This window comes from Myotis lucifugus, unplaced genomic scaffold (genome assembly GCF_000147115.1).
Source record: "Myotis lucifugus unplaced genomic scaffold, Myoluc2.0 scaffold_197, whole genome shotgun sequence".
Taxonomy (NCBI): Eukaryota; Metazoa; Chordata; class Mammalia; order Chiroptera; family Vespertilionidae; genus Myotis; species Myotis lucifugus.
Window position 1 is genome coordinate 2,073,129 of NW_005871245.1, and position 17,070 is coordinate 2,090,198.

Genomic DNA, 17,070 nt, shown 5'->3' on the forward strand with positions numbered 1-17,070 from the left:
TTTGGGCCTCTGTAGTCTTGGGCGTCCATGTTCCTCTTAGAAACAAAATTAGAGTAAAACCAGGAAAATGTGGTGGGTGGCTAAGAACACAGACTCTTCCTGGGTTTGAATCAGTTACCAGCTACATGATTTTAAGCAAGTTGTTTAACCTTTCTGTGCCTTAGTCTCTTCATCTAGAAAATGTAGGGGCAGCTCTGGCCGGTGTGGCTCAGTTGGTTCGGAGTCATGCGCACAGAAAGGTTGGCAGTTCGATTCCTGGTCTGAGCGCATGCCCACGTGTGGGCTCGATCTCCGGTAGGGGGTGAGCAGGAGGCAGCCCATCGATGTTTTGCTTTCACATTGATGTTTTCTTCTCTCCCTTGCTCTTTCTAAAAATCAATTTTAAAAATATTTTTTAAAAAAGTAAGGGATGGCAATTGTGACCTCGCAGAGCTGTGGTGAGGTGCAGATGAGTTAAAGAATGTCAGAGCTCACGCTGCGAACTGTAGAGTGCCAGGCTTTCTCTGGGAGGCATTACCTTCCATTACTGTAGCTGAGACTGGTTGCTGGGGCAGTTGAAGAGGGAGTGAAAGAAATGGAATTGTTGTGCAACTAGAAATCCTTTGGGACCTGGCCGAGTTGCAGCCCCAGAGTCATCAGGCCGGGAACTAGGGCGGCAGAGCCCCTTGTGTGCCCCTCAGTCCCTGGTGACCCAGCACTGGTGGGCCGAGGAGGCCCCTCTTCCCAGCACTCCCCGCTGACTGCCCAGGCCTGGGGAGAGATACAGGGAGGGGGACCAGGGGTGTCCGGTCACCCTGGCAGCCAGGGGTGACACGGAGCTGCCTTGCCTGCCTGCTTCTGCACCAGCCTCAGCAGAGGGGGACAGTCTGGGGAGAAATAAACAAAACGTTCTCATGGTGAAGAGCAGAGAAGCTACAGAGGGAGGTTTGGTCAAGTGTCTGTTCAGTGTGTGTGTGTGTGTAAGAGTGAGTGTGGGTGAGTGTGTGAGAGGTTGTGAGACTGTGTGTAATAGAGGGAGAGTATGTGTATAAGAGAGCAAGAGTGGGGGTGAGTGCATGTGCATGTAAGAGTGTGTCAGAGTGAGTGTGGGTGTGTGAAAAAGACATGGTGAGGCTGTGTGAGACTGTGTGTCGTTAAGAGAGAGAGCTATGGGTGAATGTGTGTAAGAAAGAGCGAGAGTGTGTGTGAGTGTGTGTGTTCCCTCAGTATCCCCAGTTGCCCTATGTCACCTGTACTGGACAGAATAAAAAACACCTCCCTGCCCCGCCCCCCCCCCAAAAAAAAAAGAAAGGAAAGAAACATCTCTTCCCTCACCCAGTCTCTCCACCTAAAAGGAGACCAGTGCCGAACTGTGTCAGCAGGTTTGCCTGTGGCTCGGAAATGCTGAATTCCATGCCTCGGGTCCTTGCTCTGGCAGCACCGGGCACCTCTGCAGAAAAGCCAAGTGGTGTGAGAGATCACTGGGCTTGGAGCTTCATGGGCTCTCATGGTGCAATCGTTCACATGACCATTAACACCTTTTTGAGTCTCGGTTTCCCTACCCACGTAATAGAGGATTCGTATGTTTTCCACAGTCTGTTCCAGCTCTCACAGCTCAGATTTGATTCCATGCTGGTGACATCACCACGGCCACAAGTGTGTGCTATCTCACCTGGTGTCAGCAAGTTTCCTGCACTCTGAGGAGACACTTCAGGCCTGCAGGATAGGGACAACTGGTGGAGTCAGGGCCTGGAGAGAGGACCAGTCAAAGCTGAGCTTGGTACCTAATGACAGAATCCACCGCCTTGCCCCTGGGAAATTTTAATGCTTTCCCGTGGGCAAGGAGCCATGCATGGATCCCAGACCTTTCTCCTCAGCCTGGGTTTGGCCCTCCCCTTCCCTTGCCTGTCAGGTCCCAGAGTTCCTCCTGAGGAGCAGGGCCTCCTAAGGGGCAGGCCCAACACAGGAAGACCTGGGGGAGCACCTGGCTCCAGCCCCAGGAACTCTGGGAGCTGCCTTACTTGGAAGGAGGTGCACTATGTCTGAGTCAGGAGGCCCGAGCCCTAGTCCTGGGTGGCCCGGGCATGTCCTGCCTCCTGAGCTCCAGGTTTTCTCTCGTAGGAATGCCTCTGTCTCTTCACCTGTCGGGGAGGCCTGGTGGCGCCAAGGTCCCGAGGTTGAGAAAAGCATGGTGATCCCCACGAGCTCCTCACAAAGGTTCTGACCCTGCGCCACCTGGGTGTCCCTATAGGGTGCACAGCTCCGGCCTCGCTCAGAGAGCGCACACGCACTTGAGTGAGGATCAATGAGCTCTCTCTGCTACAAGTTTGAGCTGCTTGAAGCTAGAGTAGAACTCTTCCCTTAGACTCCGGGGAAGCCGCCGACTCTTGCTGAGCCCCAGCTTTCTCTTCTGCAAAATGGAGACAATGCCTATCCCTCAGGGCTGCTGTGAGCATGAAAGCCATGCTGTGTGCCAGGCTCCCAGCACAGAACCTGGCTGTGGTGCACCTTTAGGAGTAAGGAACATTCGTCATGTTACTGCTCTTGGCTTGTTTCACATGCCCACCCCCCCCCCCAGGGGCTGTGGCCCCTCTCTGGGTCTCCAGTGCACTGTCTGGCACTTCTTAGAGCCAGGAAAGTTTTGTGGGCCTTTTAAAGATCTGACCTGCTAGGTAGAAGTGGAAGCTATCAGCCACCTGCCCTGTGCTGTCTCTTTAAAGTCTGCCTTCTCCTAAGGCAGCCATTGGTGCTCAGTTCTAGGGCAGGTGGGGGTGGGTGCTGACAAGGTCTGCTGGCTAGAGCTAGAGCTGGACTCCTGGCTCCTGCCTGCAGGAGGAGCTCAGCTCCCCTAAGCCTCCATGCCATCCCATCTTCTCTGGGAGTGTGGTGCCATTGTCCTGTTTCCACCTCTTTTGCATGGGTTGTCTGTCCTTGCTGGGTGCCAGGGAGAGAGAGGAAGCTGAGTGACAACTGTGGATTGAAGATGAGAGACATCAGAGAAGGATGGACAGGAGTGGTCAGGGAATGCTTCCTGGAGGAGGCAGGCAGAAGCTTATAGTGTCAGCCGCACATTGTGGGGGTAGAGGTACAGGAACTGTTCTGAAGAGACAAGCTGGAATCTGCAGGAAAAAGAGGACATGGCTTATTTGAGGGAATTACAAAGAATTTGGCAAGGCTGAACCGTAATAATTTACAGTAGGGAGCATGGGACATGAGCAAGACCAAACGATGGAGGCAGTGCTGAGTGTTTGGACTTTAACCTGTATAGCAAGAGACTTGGAGTCAATATGACCTCACCCTTCCCAGTACCAACCAGCTGAACACTGGGGGTTTACTGGTGGACACTGCAAAGACTGGGGAACTTTTTAGCAAAAGAGGTGACTTTTGGTCAGGTCTGTTTTGAAGTCAGGACATGATGGCTTTGGGGTCCTCTCCTGGCCTAGGATGGAGATGTGTTCTTTTCCCCCAACATGTTTTGAATGTTTCCTGGGTGCTTTGCACTGTGACAGGTTCTGGGCCTAGAGAGTATTTGGAATGTGAGTCTTGACCTGTAGCTATTCTGACACTTTCCAGATCAGTACCTGAGAGTAGGAGGGGCTTTGGACATGGGAGGGATGTTTCTCCTCCTTCCCAAGGACCTCAGGGGTAATGAGACAGAGACCTGGTCAGGTAGGCTATTGGGAATCACATGAGTAATGGCCCAGCCTCGTGCAATTTTTTTAAGACATTTTTCTTTTGTTTTTTGTAAGGCAAGATGTTTTTTTTTCTTCTTAATATATTTTATGATAGTTAGAAACATTGATGAGAGAGAAACATCAATCAGCTGCCTCCTGCACACCCCCTACTGGGGATGTGCCTGCAACCAAGGTACATGCCCTTGACTGGAATCGAACCTGGGACCCTTGAGTCCGCAGGCCGACGCTCTATCCACTGAGCCAAACCGGTTAGGGCTCTTGTGCATTTTCAAGTCAGTAGATACTTGTTGAGCGTCTACTGTGTCCCAAGCCCTGGGAATCTATACTAATAAAAGGGTAATATGCTAATTAGAGCGGACATCTTCCGGACGTCCTTCCAGACGTCCTTGCAGACAAAACCACAGCAGCTGCCCCAGACTCAGGCAGGCTGCAGATGACGGTTGCCACTGGGAAGGCCTGAGGCTCAGGCAGGCCACGGATGGCAGTTGCCACTGGGAGGGCTTGATACTCAGGCAACGAGGGCTGGGCCGAGGCTCAGGCAAGCCTCAGTGGCTGTGAGGGCTGAGGCTCAGGCAGCTGTGGCAGCTGGCAGTGGCGGCAGCAGAGGCGTGATGGGGGCATCGCCTTCCCCTGATTGGCTGGTTGCCTCCCATAGAGGGAGGCCAGACTGTGGCTTAGGCTCCTCCCCACGGGAGCAGGCCTAAGCCATCAGTAGGACATCCCCTGAGGGCTCCCAGACTGTGAGAGGGGGCAGGCCGGGCTGAGGGACCCCCCCCCCCCACAGTGCATGAATTTTCGTGCACCGGCCTTTAGTATAAGTATAAATAGATATGGAATCTGTCTGCTCAGAGCTTACAGGGAGGAAAGCAAGACTTTTTACCTTGAGCAAAGTGCCAAACCATCTTAACCAAGCTGACCCTGGGGTTATGGTACCCAACATGCAGCTAAATATCTAGGCCTTCTTTCACCTCCCCACCCAAAAACAAACCAAAAACCCAGAGTAAACTTGGGGCCAAACCTGGCATTGAGAGAAGCTGTCTCAGAAGGGGACATTTGCTACCTCCCAGCTCTGGGTTTAGAGCCCTGGGTGGACCACTGCAGAGTGGCCCGCTGCTGCTGGCTGACCAGGACCTGGCTGGGGGAGATCGTTGGTGTGTCTCAGGCTGAGGGGCATGTTCAGGCCTTGATAGGGAGAGAAAATGGGACGGGTTGACTTACAGAACTGCAGAGTTTAATGGGAGCTGGGGAGTCTGTCCCTGGAGTTTGTCCTGATTCTGCTACTCATTTGCTGTTGTGACCTTGGGCAAGCCCTTTCCCCTTTTTGAGCCTCAGTTGTCCCCTCTTTAAAGTAGGTGGGGTTGGACTCGGAACAGGGTAGCAAGTAGGTTTTGTCTCACATGCAAAACGGATGGATTGCTGTTGGCTTCTTAAGCAGCGATCTGGGCTCGGCAGGAAAGCATGCATGTCTGGGATTGGAGGTCGCTGCATGCATTCTGCAGGGCACGATCCTCAAGCTCCATCCTGCGCTGATGCGCTTTGATTCTTCTGTGCTTCCCTCTATCTCCTGTGTCACTTCTCCACCAACCTGTGGTCTGCCTTCAGCTTAAAGCCTTCATGATGGGGAACTCACTGTCTTCCCTCAGACAGAATTGTCAGATTGTTATGCCTGGTCTTGAGCCTGCCTCCCTGAACTTGTGCCCGGATGATGGATGGCTTGGGTTCAGGCCTAGGTAATGCCTTTGTACTTGGAGCTTCAGTGATGGATGTATAATTTCTGCCTTCTGGAGGCATACAGAGCCACGGCTTTCTGCTATTTTATGACAGTGACAGAGACAGCATCTGTATATCCTTTGAAAAAAGCACTTTAAAAACATGGTCACTTGGCTTATACAGCAACCCTGTGAACCCTGTGCTGTTATCACCTCCGTTTTACAGCGAGGAAGTTGAGATTAGAGAGTTAACAAAGCGGCCCCTGAGATCAAGCCTGTACCCCTCTGGCCAGCTTCCTTCCTCCTCCACAGCCCTGTCCCCAACCTTCTGTTCCGGCTCCCCACAGGCCACAGCCTCCCGTTCTCTCGCCCTCCTCAGGTTTCCATGTGATTCCCACAATCTCGAGCATCGTCCCGGAGAGCTGCCTGCTGATCGTGGTGGGGCTGCTGGTAGGGGGCCTGATCAAGGGTGTGGGTGAGACACCCCCCATCCTACAGTCGGACGTCTTCTTCCTCTTCCTGCTGCCACCCATCATCCTGGACGCAGGCTACTTCCTGCCGCTGCGGCAGTTCACAGAGAACCTGGGCACCATCCTGATCTTCGCCGTGGTGGGCACGCTGTGGAACGCCTTCTTCCTGGGCGGCCTCATGTATGCCGTGTGCCTGGTGGGTGGCGAGCAGATCAACAACATCGGCCTCCTGGAGAACCTGCTCTTCGGCAGCATCATCTCGGCCGTGGACCCCGTGGCCGTGCTGGCTGTCTTTGAGGAAATTCACATCAACGAGCTGCTACATATCCTCGTCTTTGGGGAGTCCCTGCTCAATGACGCCGTCACTGTGGTGAGGGGTTGGGGAACACACCCATGTACACACAGGGCACAGACCCCAATCCAAGTCCAGAGTGACCCACATCCACCTGCTAATAATCGCAATAAAACAGCAAATGTCCATTCCTGCTTACTGCGGGCCAGGCATCATGCTGAGCATGAGACATGGGTGATTTTACTTAACCCTCATGGCACCCTTAGGAGGTGCTTAATAGTCTCACTTTACAGAGGAGGAATCAGGCCCAAAGAAGTTCAATAACTTGCTAGCATATGAGAGAACCAAGGTTAGAAGCCAAGTCCGTCTGACTCCAGGGCCTGAGCTCTTGGCCTTACCAGGTCGTGTGCGCCATCCCTGACTTGGATTGTGATATGATCTTGATTAAATTGCTCATCCTCTTTCTAGCCCAGTTTAACCTTTATAGACCAGTCTGGGAGGGGTGTTTCGGCTTTTGTGTCGATAATTATGCCTTAAGTTAAGAGTTTCATATGTGCAGAGTTCTAGGGCAGCCGTTGTGGAAAGGGACCTTGCTCCCAGAACCCCCAAAAGTGATTAAGTAAAATGGGTTGGCCACTTGCTCACTGTGTGACGTTAAGCAAGTGACTGTACCTCTCTGGGCATCACCTGGACATCTGCAGTGTGGCAGAGGAGTTAGTGCTTCCCTCCCAGGGTCTAGTGAGAACGGACAGCCCCGACGCAGGGTCTGCACACAGCAGCTCTGTATGCTTGCACGTACCTTCCTCCCAGCCAGTTTCCTCAGGAAACAGATACGTGTATGTGCAACTCACATCGTGTTGTGAAAACATCCCCCCTGCCAGATGGACCCCTCAGTAGCTGCGCACACAGGAAAACACAAGGGCACGTGTGCACCCCTGCATGCTTGCACATGCACCCCCTCTCCTCCACCTCCAGCCCCTCAGGAAGCTGCACCTCAAACAAGAGGCAGACAGTGGTGGTTGGCCGCTGACAGCCTTGGCTTCCTCTCCTTCCCCGCCCCCTCCTCGGCTCCTCGTGAGGCTGGCAGAGCAGCAGCCTGGCGTGAGCAGGCAGGCCGTGTCCTGGCCTCTTTTAACAACCCCTCTCGCCCGGAGTCACCACATGAGCCTGTTTCTCCATCTGCAACAGGGATTGCAGGGTTCTTACAGGAGTCCCACTCACGAATGTCTGAAACCACTGGGTGCCAAACATGAAGTCCTCCCATTGGGTCTGGGTGTTGGGTTGGCACTACCAGGGAGCAAGTGGGGCGTGGTTGTGTCAGGTAGACACCTCAGTCTGGCCACCTCGGGCCCATGCCACGCCTCACCACAGTGGTGGCAGTGCTGGTAGTAACCGCTGGTGTTCACTGAGCACTTCCTGTCTGAATATGCATTGCCTCATCTGATCTGCACAGAAACATGAGGTGGGCACTGTTGTTATGCCCATTAAAAAAATATATTAAAAAAAAATTTTTTTTTTCAGAGAGGGAGCAAGAGAGAGCAACATCAACGATGAGAGAAAATCATTGATTGGCTGCCTCATGCGTGCCCCACACTGGGGATCAAGCCCGCAACCTGGGCGTGTGTCCTGACTGGGAATCGAACCTTCACCTCCTAGTTCATAGGTCAATGCTCAGCCACTGAGCCACGCCGGCTGGGCTCTGCCCATTTTATTAGTGAGGAAACTTAGGCACTGAGAGGTCACCTAACTCATCCAAGGTCACATTCTCTGATAAGGGATGTGGCCGAGGTTCAAATCTATAGTCTGAGTCCAGAGCCCAGGTGCTTACCACTATGCTCCACCGCCTCCCTAGTCCCAGTGGCAGTGATGCCAGGCCGGAAAGGAGGACCTTGTCCTCTCCACCCACCCCATTGGCCCCGGCAGTATACCCTGAGGACCATGAATAGCTCCAGGCTGGGAGGGAGGTTAGGTAGCCCGGGGCTGAGAACGTACCTGCCGTCTGCTGCTGACCTGCCCTGACTCCCGGCTTGGGCCCTTTCTGGAGCTCTGGGTGTGACGTGAGTGCCTCGATCCCAGACAGTAAACCTGAAGGCTGCCTCTGAGCTGCTCGGTCTCAGAGCAAGTCCCCACCCCCTCCCTGCCTCCAGGTGCTGCCCAGGTACTAGGAGCTTTGGAGGGTCCCCTCTCAGGGATCCTCGCAGCCCCCTTGTCTGGAAACTTCCTAGCTGGTCTCCTGGCACCTGTCTAGGAACAGGTCAGGGAGCCAGCACCTGAGAGAGGCCAGAACCTCAAAGCTGAACCTGCTAGGGAACTAGTTCTGGGCCCGGTTCTGCTGCCCCCGGGCTCGGGCCACTCTGAGCCCCCGTTAGCGAGGGGGCAGGCACCCGTGGCCCACCTGCCTCGGAGGGCTGTTGTGGGCCAAGCAGGGTGACCACCAGCAAAGGGTTCCACAGTGTGAAGTGCCACTTGGACATCTGACCAAAGTGTTACAGCGACTGTTCATTTCCCAGTCCAGGAGGTGGGGCTGCCTTAGAGAACCTCTCATTCACAGCATCTGAACATGGCTGTTCATCACCACCACCTGCGGAGCTTGTTGAGTAGAGATTTCTATCCGCCCACTCCCCTCCCCTCACCCCACCCCCGGCAGAGAGTCCAGGCAGGGTACGGCCCAGCCGAGAGTCCAGGCAGGGTACTGCCCGGCCATATGTATGTTCAGAAAGTGTCAGAGGTTAAGAAGTCCTGTATGCTGAAGGAGGGTCCTGCCCTGCCCAAATCACAGTGAGAGGCCCACCGAGCAGTGCCAGGCGCAGCTCACCCGTCACTGGCGCGGATCTGGGCATTCTGCCTTTATTAACTAGCTTAGCCCTCACCGCAGCCCTGTGAGGTTGGTCCTGTTACCCCACTTTGTGGAGAGGAAAACGAGCACCGGGAGACTGAACAGTCTGCCTCGTGACCCCTCTAGGGAGCAGCAGAGCCCAAGCCCAGCCCAGAGGTGGGCCTCAGAGCCCCCCTCATAACCAGCTGGGCACAGCAGGACTCAAGCAAGGTCCTCTGAGCACCTGTTGGCACGAGGGTTTCTCTGTTACCACGTGGCCTCTTCTTGTGGCCACCGTCATGGAGGGGATGGGGTCACATTGGTCCGACCCCAGGGAGCCCTGGGACAGGACCCCGCCCCCCTGCCGACCAGCCTCTTACCTTCTGCAGGTCCTGTATCACCTCTTTGAGGAGTTTGCCAACTATGACCGCGTGGGCATCGTGGACATCGTCCTCGGCTTCCTGAGCTTCTTCGTGGTGTCCCTGGGCGGGGTCTTCGTGGGCGTGGTCTACGGGGTCATCGCGGCCTTCACCTCCCGATTCACTGCCCACATCCGTGTCATCGAGCCGCTCTTCGTCTTCCTCTACAGCTACATGGCCTACCTGTCCGCTGAGCTCTTCCACCTGTCGGGCATCATGGCGTGAGTCTGGCGTGGCACGGGGAGGCCCCCCACTTGGATTCCCTGGGCTCGTAGGGTCACAGGGGAGTTCCCCAGGGCTCAGCCTCCAACTCCAGGGAGGAGATGGAGCTCCAGGCCCTGGGACCACCCCTGGAAGCACTGACTTTAAAGTTCTGGGAAGTCCAGCCTTGCTACTTTTTTCCCTTATTTGTCTCAAAGGAAGCCCCTTGGTTGTAGCTGTTCCCCTCAGCAGCCCCAGTCAGGAGGCTCAAGGCTGCAATTGAAGGGAGGAGTCCTGGAGGTCCTGAGGCCTCAGCTGGGTCTTGAAGTCAGAGACAGGGAGATGCCGAGGTGTTCCCAGTAGGGGAGGACTTTGGAAGTGCAGAGGTAGAGCTGGACTGTGGATTCGGGGTGAGAGGGAGAAAGCTGGGCCAGTGGGGCCCGGGTGTGGGAATACACCCCAACCACGGACAGGTGTCACTGATGCCTGTTAGGCAGGCAGAGAGGCAGCGTGGCATCGGGGACAAGGCACAGGCTTTGGAGTTGGTCAGACCTTAGTTTGTGTCTTAGCTCTGTCACTCGCCCGCCGTGTGACAGTGGGCAGGCGACTTAGTTTCCCTCATCTTACAAAGTACAAGAATATGCAGGGTTAGGAGGATTGAGAGAGCAGGTGTGGAAAGCCCATAAGAGGAGCTCAGTCAACAGACCGCTGTCAGCTCGGGGAGCAGAGGGGCTCTGGGAGGGTGCAGCTCGGCTCCGAACCCTGAACCCTGCTCTTCCCCACCCCCAGACTCATTGCCTCGGGAGTGGTGATGCGCCCCTACGTGGAGGCCAACATCTCCCACAAGTCCCACACAACCATCAAGTATTTTCTGAAGATGTGGAGCAGTGTCAGTGAGACCCTCATCTTCATCTTCCTCGGCGTCTCCACCGTGGCCGGCTCCCACCACTGGAACTGGACCTTCGTCATCAGCACCCTGCTCTTCTGCCTCATCGCCCGAGTGCTGGGTGAGGTCCCCGGGCCGGTGCCAGGGGAGGTGTGTGTGTGTGTGTGTGTGTGTGTGTGTGTGAGAGATTGCGTGCGTGCGTGCTTGTGTGTGTGCGTGTGTAGGGGCCAGGGTTGGTGCCTGGCTGTTCCCAGCACAGCTGGACGGCAGGGCTTCCCCAGTCCTCCTCTCTGCAATGCTGAGGCTGTGCTGGGCCCTTGGGGAACAAGTCTGATCTCTGGGGAGACAGTCAGGGTGTGTCGGAGTGGAGGGGCCTCAGGGATCCTGCGGTTCTGGGCCTGTTGGATCTGAGGAAGGATCCGTGTGCTGTCCCATGGCGCAGATGACTTCAGCACCTGCAAAGCTGCGTGCAGCTCCTGCAAACCTGCGCTGCCACTGGGGCTGCACACGGGCCGGGCCTCGGGTCCTCGGGTGCTTAGACTTTCCAGACACACCTCCCTCGGCGACTGCTGCTTCCTCACCCTGCATCTCAGACTCCTCTCCGCAGTTAGGCCCGTGGTCCTGAGCCTGATGGGGCGTCACGGTTCCCTGGTGCACTGTTTAAAACCCTTAGTCCACTGCTTCATCCTCCACAGACTCTGAGGGTTGAGGTTGGACCCAGACCTCTGCATTGTGTAATTTTTTATTATGGAAAATCTCAAACCAGAGAAAAGTAGACCCCATATACCAATCATATTTATTTAATAGGTTTCACCCTGTTTCATCTCTTTCCCATCCTCCTCCCAACCTTTGGCCACTGGAGGCCTCTTTGATGTCTCTACAGTACATCCAGTTGGGGGGCCCTTTAAAAATCCACCCAGCTCTTGGATTGAGAGAGTCAGAGCGCCCTGGGCTGAGGGGCCCAGGAAATGAGTGGACTGGGTGGGGCTTACCAGTGGAGGCTTCCTGCAGACAGAGGAAGCCAGGAGGGGCTGGAGACGGCTGACCCCTCTTCTTCCTCCCCCCGGCAGGTGTGCTGGGCCTGACCTGGTTCATCAACAAGTTCCGCATCGTGAAGCTGACGCCCAAGGACCAGTTCATCATCGCCTACGGGGGCCTGCGAGGGGCCATCGCCTTCTCCCTGGGCTACCTCCTGGACAAGAAGCACTTCCCCATGTGCGACCTGTTCCTCACTGCCATCATCACCGTCATCTTCTTCACCGTGTTTGTGCAGGTGCTGGACAGGGTGGAGCAGCCCCGCCCAGGGACCCGACTCTGCCAGTGGAAAGAGGAAGCATGTGACCCAAGAGGGGGCCACGGGTTCTAGTCCCAGCTCCACCAATAACTTGCTTCACAACCTTGGGCAAGCCACTCCTCCTTTCTGGGCTTCAGTTTCCTCAGTGGTTAAGGGGTAATTGTGATGAGTCATTGTGAAGTGACCAATCGGAGTATAAAGGAGTGAGAATGCTGCCTAACTTAGGAACCCAGTGGGAGAGAAGTAGGTACAGTTAGCAAGCCCATGATGCCCATTATAGGGCTTTAGGAAAGTGACTTAATATCTTAGGGTCTCAGTTTCTGCAACTGTAAAATGGGAACACAGGAAATTGGAAAGGTTGCTGAGCCAGGCAGCAGGAGGTCTGGAGTCCGCCCAAGCTCTGCTGCTGTCTGCGTGACCCTGGGAAAGACCCTCCTCCCATTTCTGGCTCTCAGTTCCCCATCGTTGAAGTGAGGGGACTGGACTAGGCGATCCTGAAGAATCCTTCCCGCTTGCTGGGCGGTGATTTCTGTCATTTGAATGACCCAGACTTAGCTGAGAGCCCTCCCCGACCCTGCTTCTAGTCCCCAAGCAAGCCCAGCCTGGGATGGTGTGAATCCACCTTACCTGACCTGTGACCGTGGGCAAGTGAGAAAATACTGTCTGGGCCTCCGAGACCCTGCCACCCCCTCCGTCTTTCTGGGACATGAATCCTGGCAAGCATCATTGCCTGCCCAGGAGGAGAAAATGTAGAGGAAGCCTTGGGGTGGCACTTATTTCCTGATTTAAGAGGAGACGGGGCTGCCTCTTTTGTCCTCTTGCCCTGCTTACATCTCAAAAATATTTTATCACCTTGCCTTTGCAGTTGTATATGCTAATGGCTTATCAAGTCCATTTTCAATGAAGGCAGCATTGAGGTGGTTTGAATCCAGCTCTACTACTTCTGTGAGACCTTTGAAAGTTACTTAACCCCTGAACTTCAGCTTCCTCATCTGTGAAATGGGGAGAGTGAAAGAACCTCCCTCTCATGGTTGCTGTAGGTGTTAAGGAGCTAATCCTAGTAAAACAACCGGCTCTGGCACAGGCAGCGTGCAGTTCACTTAGCTGCTGCTGCCACTGCTTGGTGCCCCTCAGCCACAGTCCTGCCAGGGAGGCCGAGCCCAGGTGGTCCTCCCATTAGCCTTCTTGGGGTTGCAGAACACGCCTGTGGTGGAGCCCACACTTATCCCCAGGCCCTCGACCCCTGGTCTGGGCTAGATGACCAGTGTGAGTCACGTGGCTGGGTGGGCTCTCAGACCTCTGGCTGTCTTCAGGAAGAGCAGGCCTTGGGGACCTGCCTTTATAGAAATGCTCACATGGAGGTTGAGACCTTGGGGGCCTTGGAGCAGAGGGCATGCCAGCCTCAGGGGACCCCAGGGAGCTGGGAGGCTGCACGGAGGCCTGACACCCACCTGCCCCCTAGGGTATGACCATTCGGCCCCTGGTAGACCTTCTGGCTGTGAAGAAAAAGCAAGAAACGAAGCGCTCCATCAACGAGGAGATCCACACGCAGGTACTGGGAGCTGGGCCCTCGGTTGCAGGAGAAAGTTTGGGGAGTAGCTAGTCCTTGAGTCCATGCCTTGGCCCTTATCCCAGGACCAGGTGGTCCTTAAGCCTCTTGAGGTCACAGGTCAAAGGGAGGTGTAGTATGAGCGGCTGGGAGCCTGAGGAGGGAGCCTCAGGCCCAGGGGGGTTCAGAGAAGGGAGTTCAGCCATGGCTCAGTGGCAAAGGGTTTGAGGTGCCACTGGGGTTCAGGATGAGTGCGGTATGGGCACCACCTCCTGGCTGCTTCTGGAACTACAGGGCTAATCTGAGCAGAGAAGCACTAGTTTTGAAGGTGGGGGGGCCTCCTCAGAAGTCTTGGTAGGGAAAGAGCCCAGTAGTGAGGCTTGACCTGGCCCTGGGCCCGTTTCAGTTCCTGGACCACCTTCTGACAGGCATCGAGGACATCTGTGGCCACTACGGCCACCACCACTGGAAGGACAAGTAGGTGGCAGGCCTGGTGGGTATGGGGGTGGGGAGGGGCAGGTAAGGGTCTCCCAGGGCCTGGGTGTCACCCCACCCCGAGGAGCTGGCTCCATCCACCTTTTCCCTTCTCCCCCCAGGCTCAACCGGTTTAACAAGAAGTATGTGAAGAAGTGCCTGATAGCCGGCGAGCGCTCCAAGGAGCCCCAGCTCATCGCTTTCTACCACAAGATGGAGATGAAGCAGGCTATTGAGCTGGTGGAAAGTGGTGGCATAGGCAAGATCCCCTCTGCCGTCTCCACCGTCTCCATGCAGTGAGTGCTAGTGGCCAACCTGGCCGGTTCTGCACCCGCACTAACCCCTCCACACCAACCTGGAGCAGGCCACGCTGGGGCTGGGGCGGTGAGCAAGGCCCCTCTCATCCTGCCAGGGCTGGTGAGAGCTGCAGGGTCACACTGAGGACCCGAGGCTCTGCCCACCCCCCCAGGCCTTCCCCTGAGTGGCTTTCTTCTGGCCCAGCCCGGAAGGCTCCAGGGTCACAGGAATTTTCTTGGGGACCTAACCTGTGTCGTGTTGTCCCAGGAACATCCACCCCAAGAACCTGCCTGCTGAGCGCATCCTGCCAGCACTCTCCAAGGACAAGGAGGAGGAGATTCGCAAAATCCTGAGGAACAACTTGCAGAAGACCAGGCAGCGGGTGAGGGGCTGCTCCCGCCCACCCCCCTTCAGGACAGGAGCCCCTCTGCCCCCCCGGTGGCTCCAGCCCTGCCCCACACATGTCCGGGGCCTGCCCTGCCTGACGGCTGTTCCTTCCGCAGCTGCGGTCTTACAACAGACACACACTGGTGGCAGACCCCTACGAGGAGGCCTGGAACCAGATGCTGCTCCGGAGACAGAAGGCCCGGCAATTGGAACAGAGGGTGCGTCCAGGACTGGAGTGGCTCCTTCCTTTCTCTGGGCTCTTCCTCTTCCTGCATCCTCGTCACTAAGCCCTTTTGCAGATAGAACACTCTGATCTGGGGGTGTTGTTTCTTTGCCTTCTCCACCTGTTTCAAAAGCTGAAAGCTGAGCCCAGGGCAGGTTCCAGAAAGCCTTCCTCCCCGCCAGGAGCAGTGAAGAGTCCAGGCCCCTCGTCATATCCTCAGGCATCTGTGCTTTGACTCCTCTTTTTCTTGTGAGAAAACTAAGGCCCAGGGAAAAGACAGGTGCCCCAAATCACAAAGCAAGGCACATCTCATTCATTCATTCATTCATTCATTCATTTAGGAAACATTTGTTGAGTGGCCTTTAAGTGCTAAGCCTCTGTGAATCCGAGTGAGTCAGCCCAGTCCCTCCCTTACGAAACTTCTCATCAGAGGCCCATGTAGGACAGGAAGTGCAAGGGGCCTTGAGGGAGGGCGTGGGGTAAGCTTAGGAATCAGAGCCATGATGGGGGGAGTGTGGGCAAAGGAAGGTCCAGGCAGAAGGAAGAACATGTGCATAAGTTCCCAATCACAGAATGTGGCCCATTCTAGAAACAGGGGGTTCAGCCCTAGCTGGTTTGGCTCAGTGGATAGAGTGTTGGCCTGTGGACTGAAGGGTCCCAGGTTCGATTCCAGTCAGGGGCACATGCCCAGGTTTCGGGCTCAATCCCTAGTAGGGGGTGTGCAGGAGGTAGCCAATCAATGGTTCTCTCTCATCATTGATGTTTCTAGCTCTCCCCTCCCTTCCTCTCTGAAATCAATAAAAATGTAAAAAAAATTTTTAAATAATATTTTAAAAAGGAAACAGGGTTCAGCTTTCAAGGAAGGTTGTTAATGGAGTACGGTTTGGGCTTTATTCTACAAGCATGGAGAGCCATGAAGGGTTCTGTGTAAGGGAGTGACATGGGGAGGGGTGGAGGCAACCCAGATTAGGATGGTGGCAGGGGGAGATGGAAAGGAGTGGGTAGATTCAAGAGACATTTATTTATTTTTTAATATGTTTTTATTGACTTTTAGAGAGAGGGGAGGGGAGAGGGGAAGAGGGACAGAAACATCAACGAGAGAGAAACATCGATCGGCTGCCTCCTGCATGCCCCCTACTGGGGATCGAGTTGCAGCCCGGGCATGTGCCCTGATGGGGAATCAAACCAGGGATCTCTTGGTTCATAGGACAAGGTTCAACCACTGGGCAACACCAGCCGGGGTCAAGGGGCATTTAGGAGGGGGAACTAGTAAGACTTGGTCGTCAGTTTGAGGTGGGCTGAAGGAAGAGGAAGAAGAGTCAGGGGTCACGTCTGGCCTTCTGATTGGGGTAGGTGGGAGTGGTGGCTGTGACAGGGGAAGCCAAGAAAGGAACAAGGTTATGAGGGGAGGTAAGAAACAGTTCATCTCCAACATGTCGCATTGAGATGCCTGGGGGCCATCCAGGACCCGGGTGTCCACTCCTGAGTTGACTTTATGGATCTGTACCTCGCGGGTAGGTGTGGCTGGAGCTAGACCGGGACAGTGGCACCATGGGAAAGGCAGGGCAGCGCAGGAGGTTCAGGGCCACCCAGGAGATGGCATAGCTTGAGGGGAGCCTGGGCCAAGCCCTCAGGAACCCCTGAAGTGCCAGCGTGGCACAGCCTAATGAGGAATTGCCAGGAGGGAGCGGGTGCCCAAGCACGCCTGTGGCCAGCAGCCTCCAGGGCCATTAGAGGGGTTGCCTGAGCTCACACCTGTCTGCTCTTTCTGTCAGATCAACAACTACCTGACAGTGCCGGCCCACAAACTGGACTCGCCCACCATGTCTCGGGCCCGCATCGGCTCAGGTAAGGCAGGGCCCAGGTGCCTGGCGAGGGGCCTGGCGGCTGGGCGCTCAGGGCCTCCCAGAGCCAGCGGGGAGGACGGCTTCTCCTTCACTGACCTCCTCCCAAGTCTTGAGCTCCTCCTACATCAGTGGAGGCGGGGGATGGCCTTGCTGCCCTCCCCCCTCCTCCCCCAGGGACAGAGGTGCTCCACGGGCTGACGGTGAGGTCTGTGCGGGAGCTGGTGTCTGGCAGTGGGGGAGGAGGGGTCTGCACCATTGGGACCTCCACCGGGTGGAGGAAGCGAGGGCGGACCTTCTCTTAGGCCTGGGTCCCTGGGGTGTCAGTGACTCGGAAAGGAGCCCTAATTCTTGGTCTGACGGGGAACATGCATGGGACCCCCGGGTGTGAGGAGAGGAACACAGTCTTGCCTTTGAGGTCCCAGACAGGGGATGATAGACTATCTGATGAGGGTTCATAAAGGCCCACGAGGAGTAATTCCGAGACACCAGGATTGCTGCCCTCGCAGGGGCTCTGTGGGAGCGGCTGGCACGGG

General features: G+C 55.7%; 1 protein-coding gene across 1 annotated transcript in view; it reads left to right on the forward strand.

Moving 5' to 3' along the window:
* The window catches only part of SLC9A1 (solute carrier family 9 member A1), a 50,660-nt gene that overhangs the window by 31,691 nt on the left and 1,899 nt on the right, over positions 1 to 17,070 (forward strand). The window contains exons 2-11 of the mRNA XM_006097292.3: positions 5,763 to 6,223; positions 9,350 to 9,600; positions 10,370 to 10,587; positions 11,537 to 11,739; positions 13,223 to 13,312; positions 13,716 to 13,786; positions 13,906 to 14,079; positions 14,348 to 14,462; positions 14,584 to 14,685; positions 16,466 to 16,538. Of these exons, the coding sequence (XP_006097354.1) occupies positions 5,763 to 6,223; positions 9,350 to 9,600; positions 10,370 to 10,587; positions 11,537 to 11,739; positions 13,223 to 13,312; positions 13,716 to 13,786; positions 13,906 to 14,079; positions 14,348 to 14,462; positions 14,584 to 14,685; positions 16,466 to 16,538 (1,758 nt within the window). The remainder of the gene's footprint in view (positions 1 to 5,762; positions 6,224 to 9,349; positions 9,601 to 10,369; positions 10,588 to 11,536; positions 11,740 to 13,222; positions 13,313 to 13,715; positions 13,787 to 13,905; positions 14,080 to 14,347; positions 14,463 to 14,583; positions 14,686 to 16,465; positions 16,539 to 17,070) is intronic.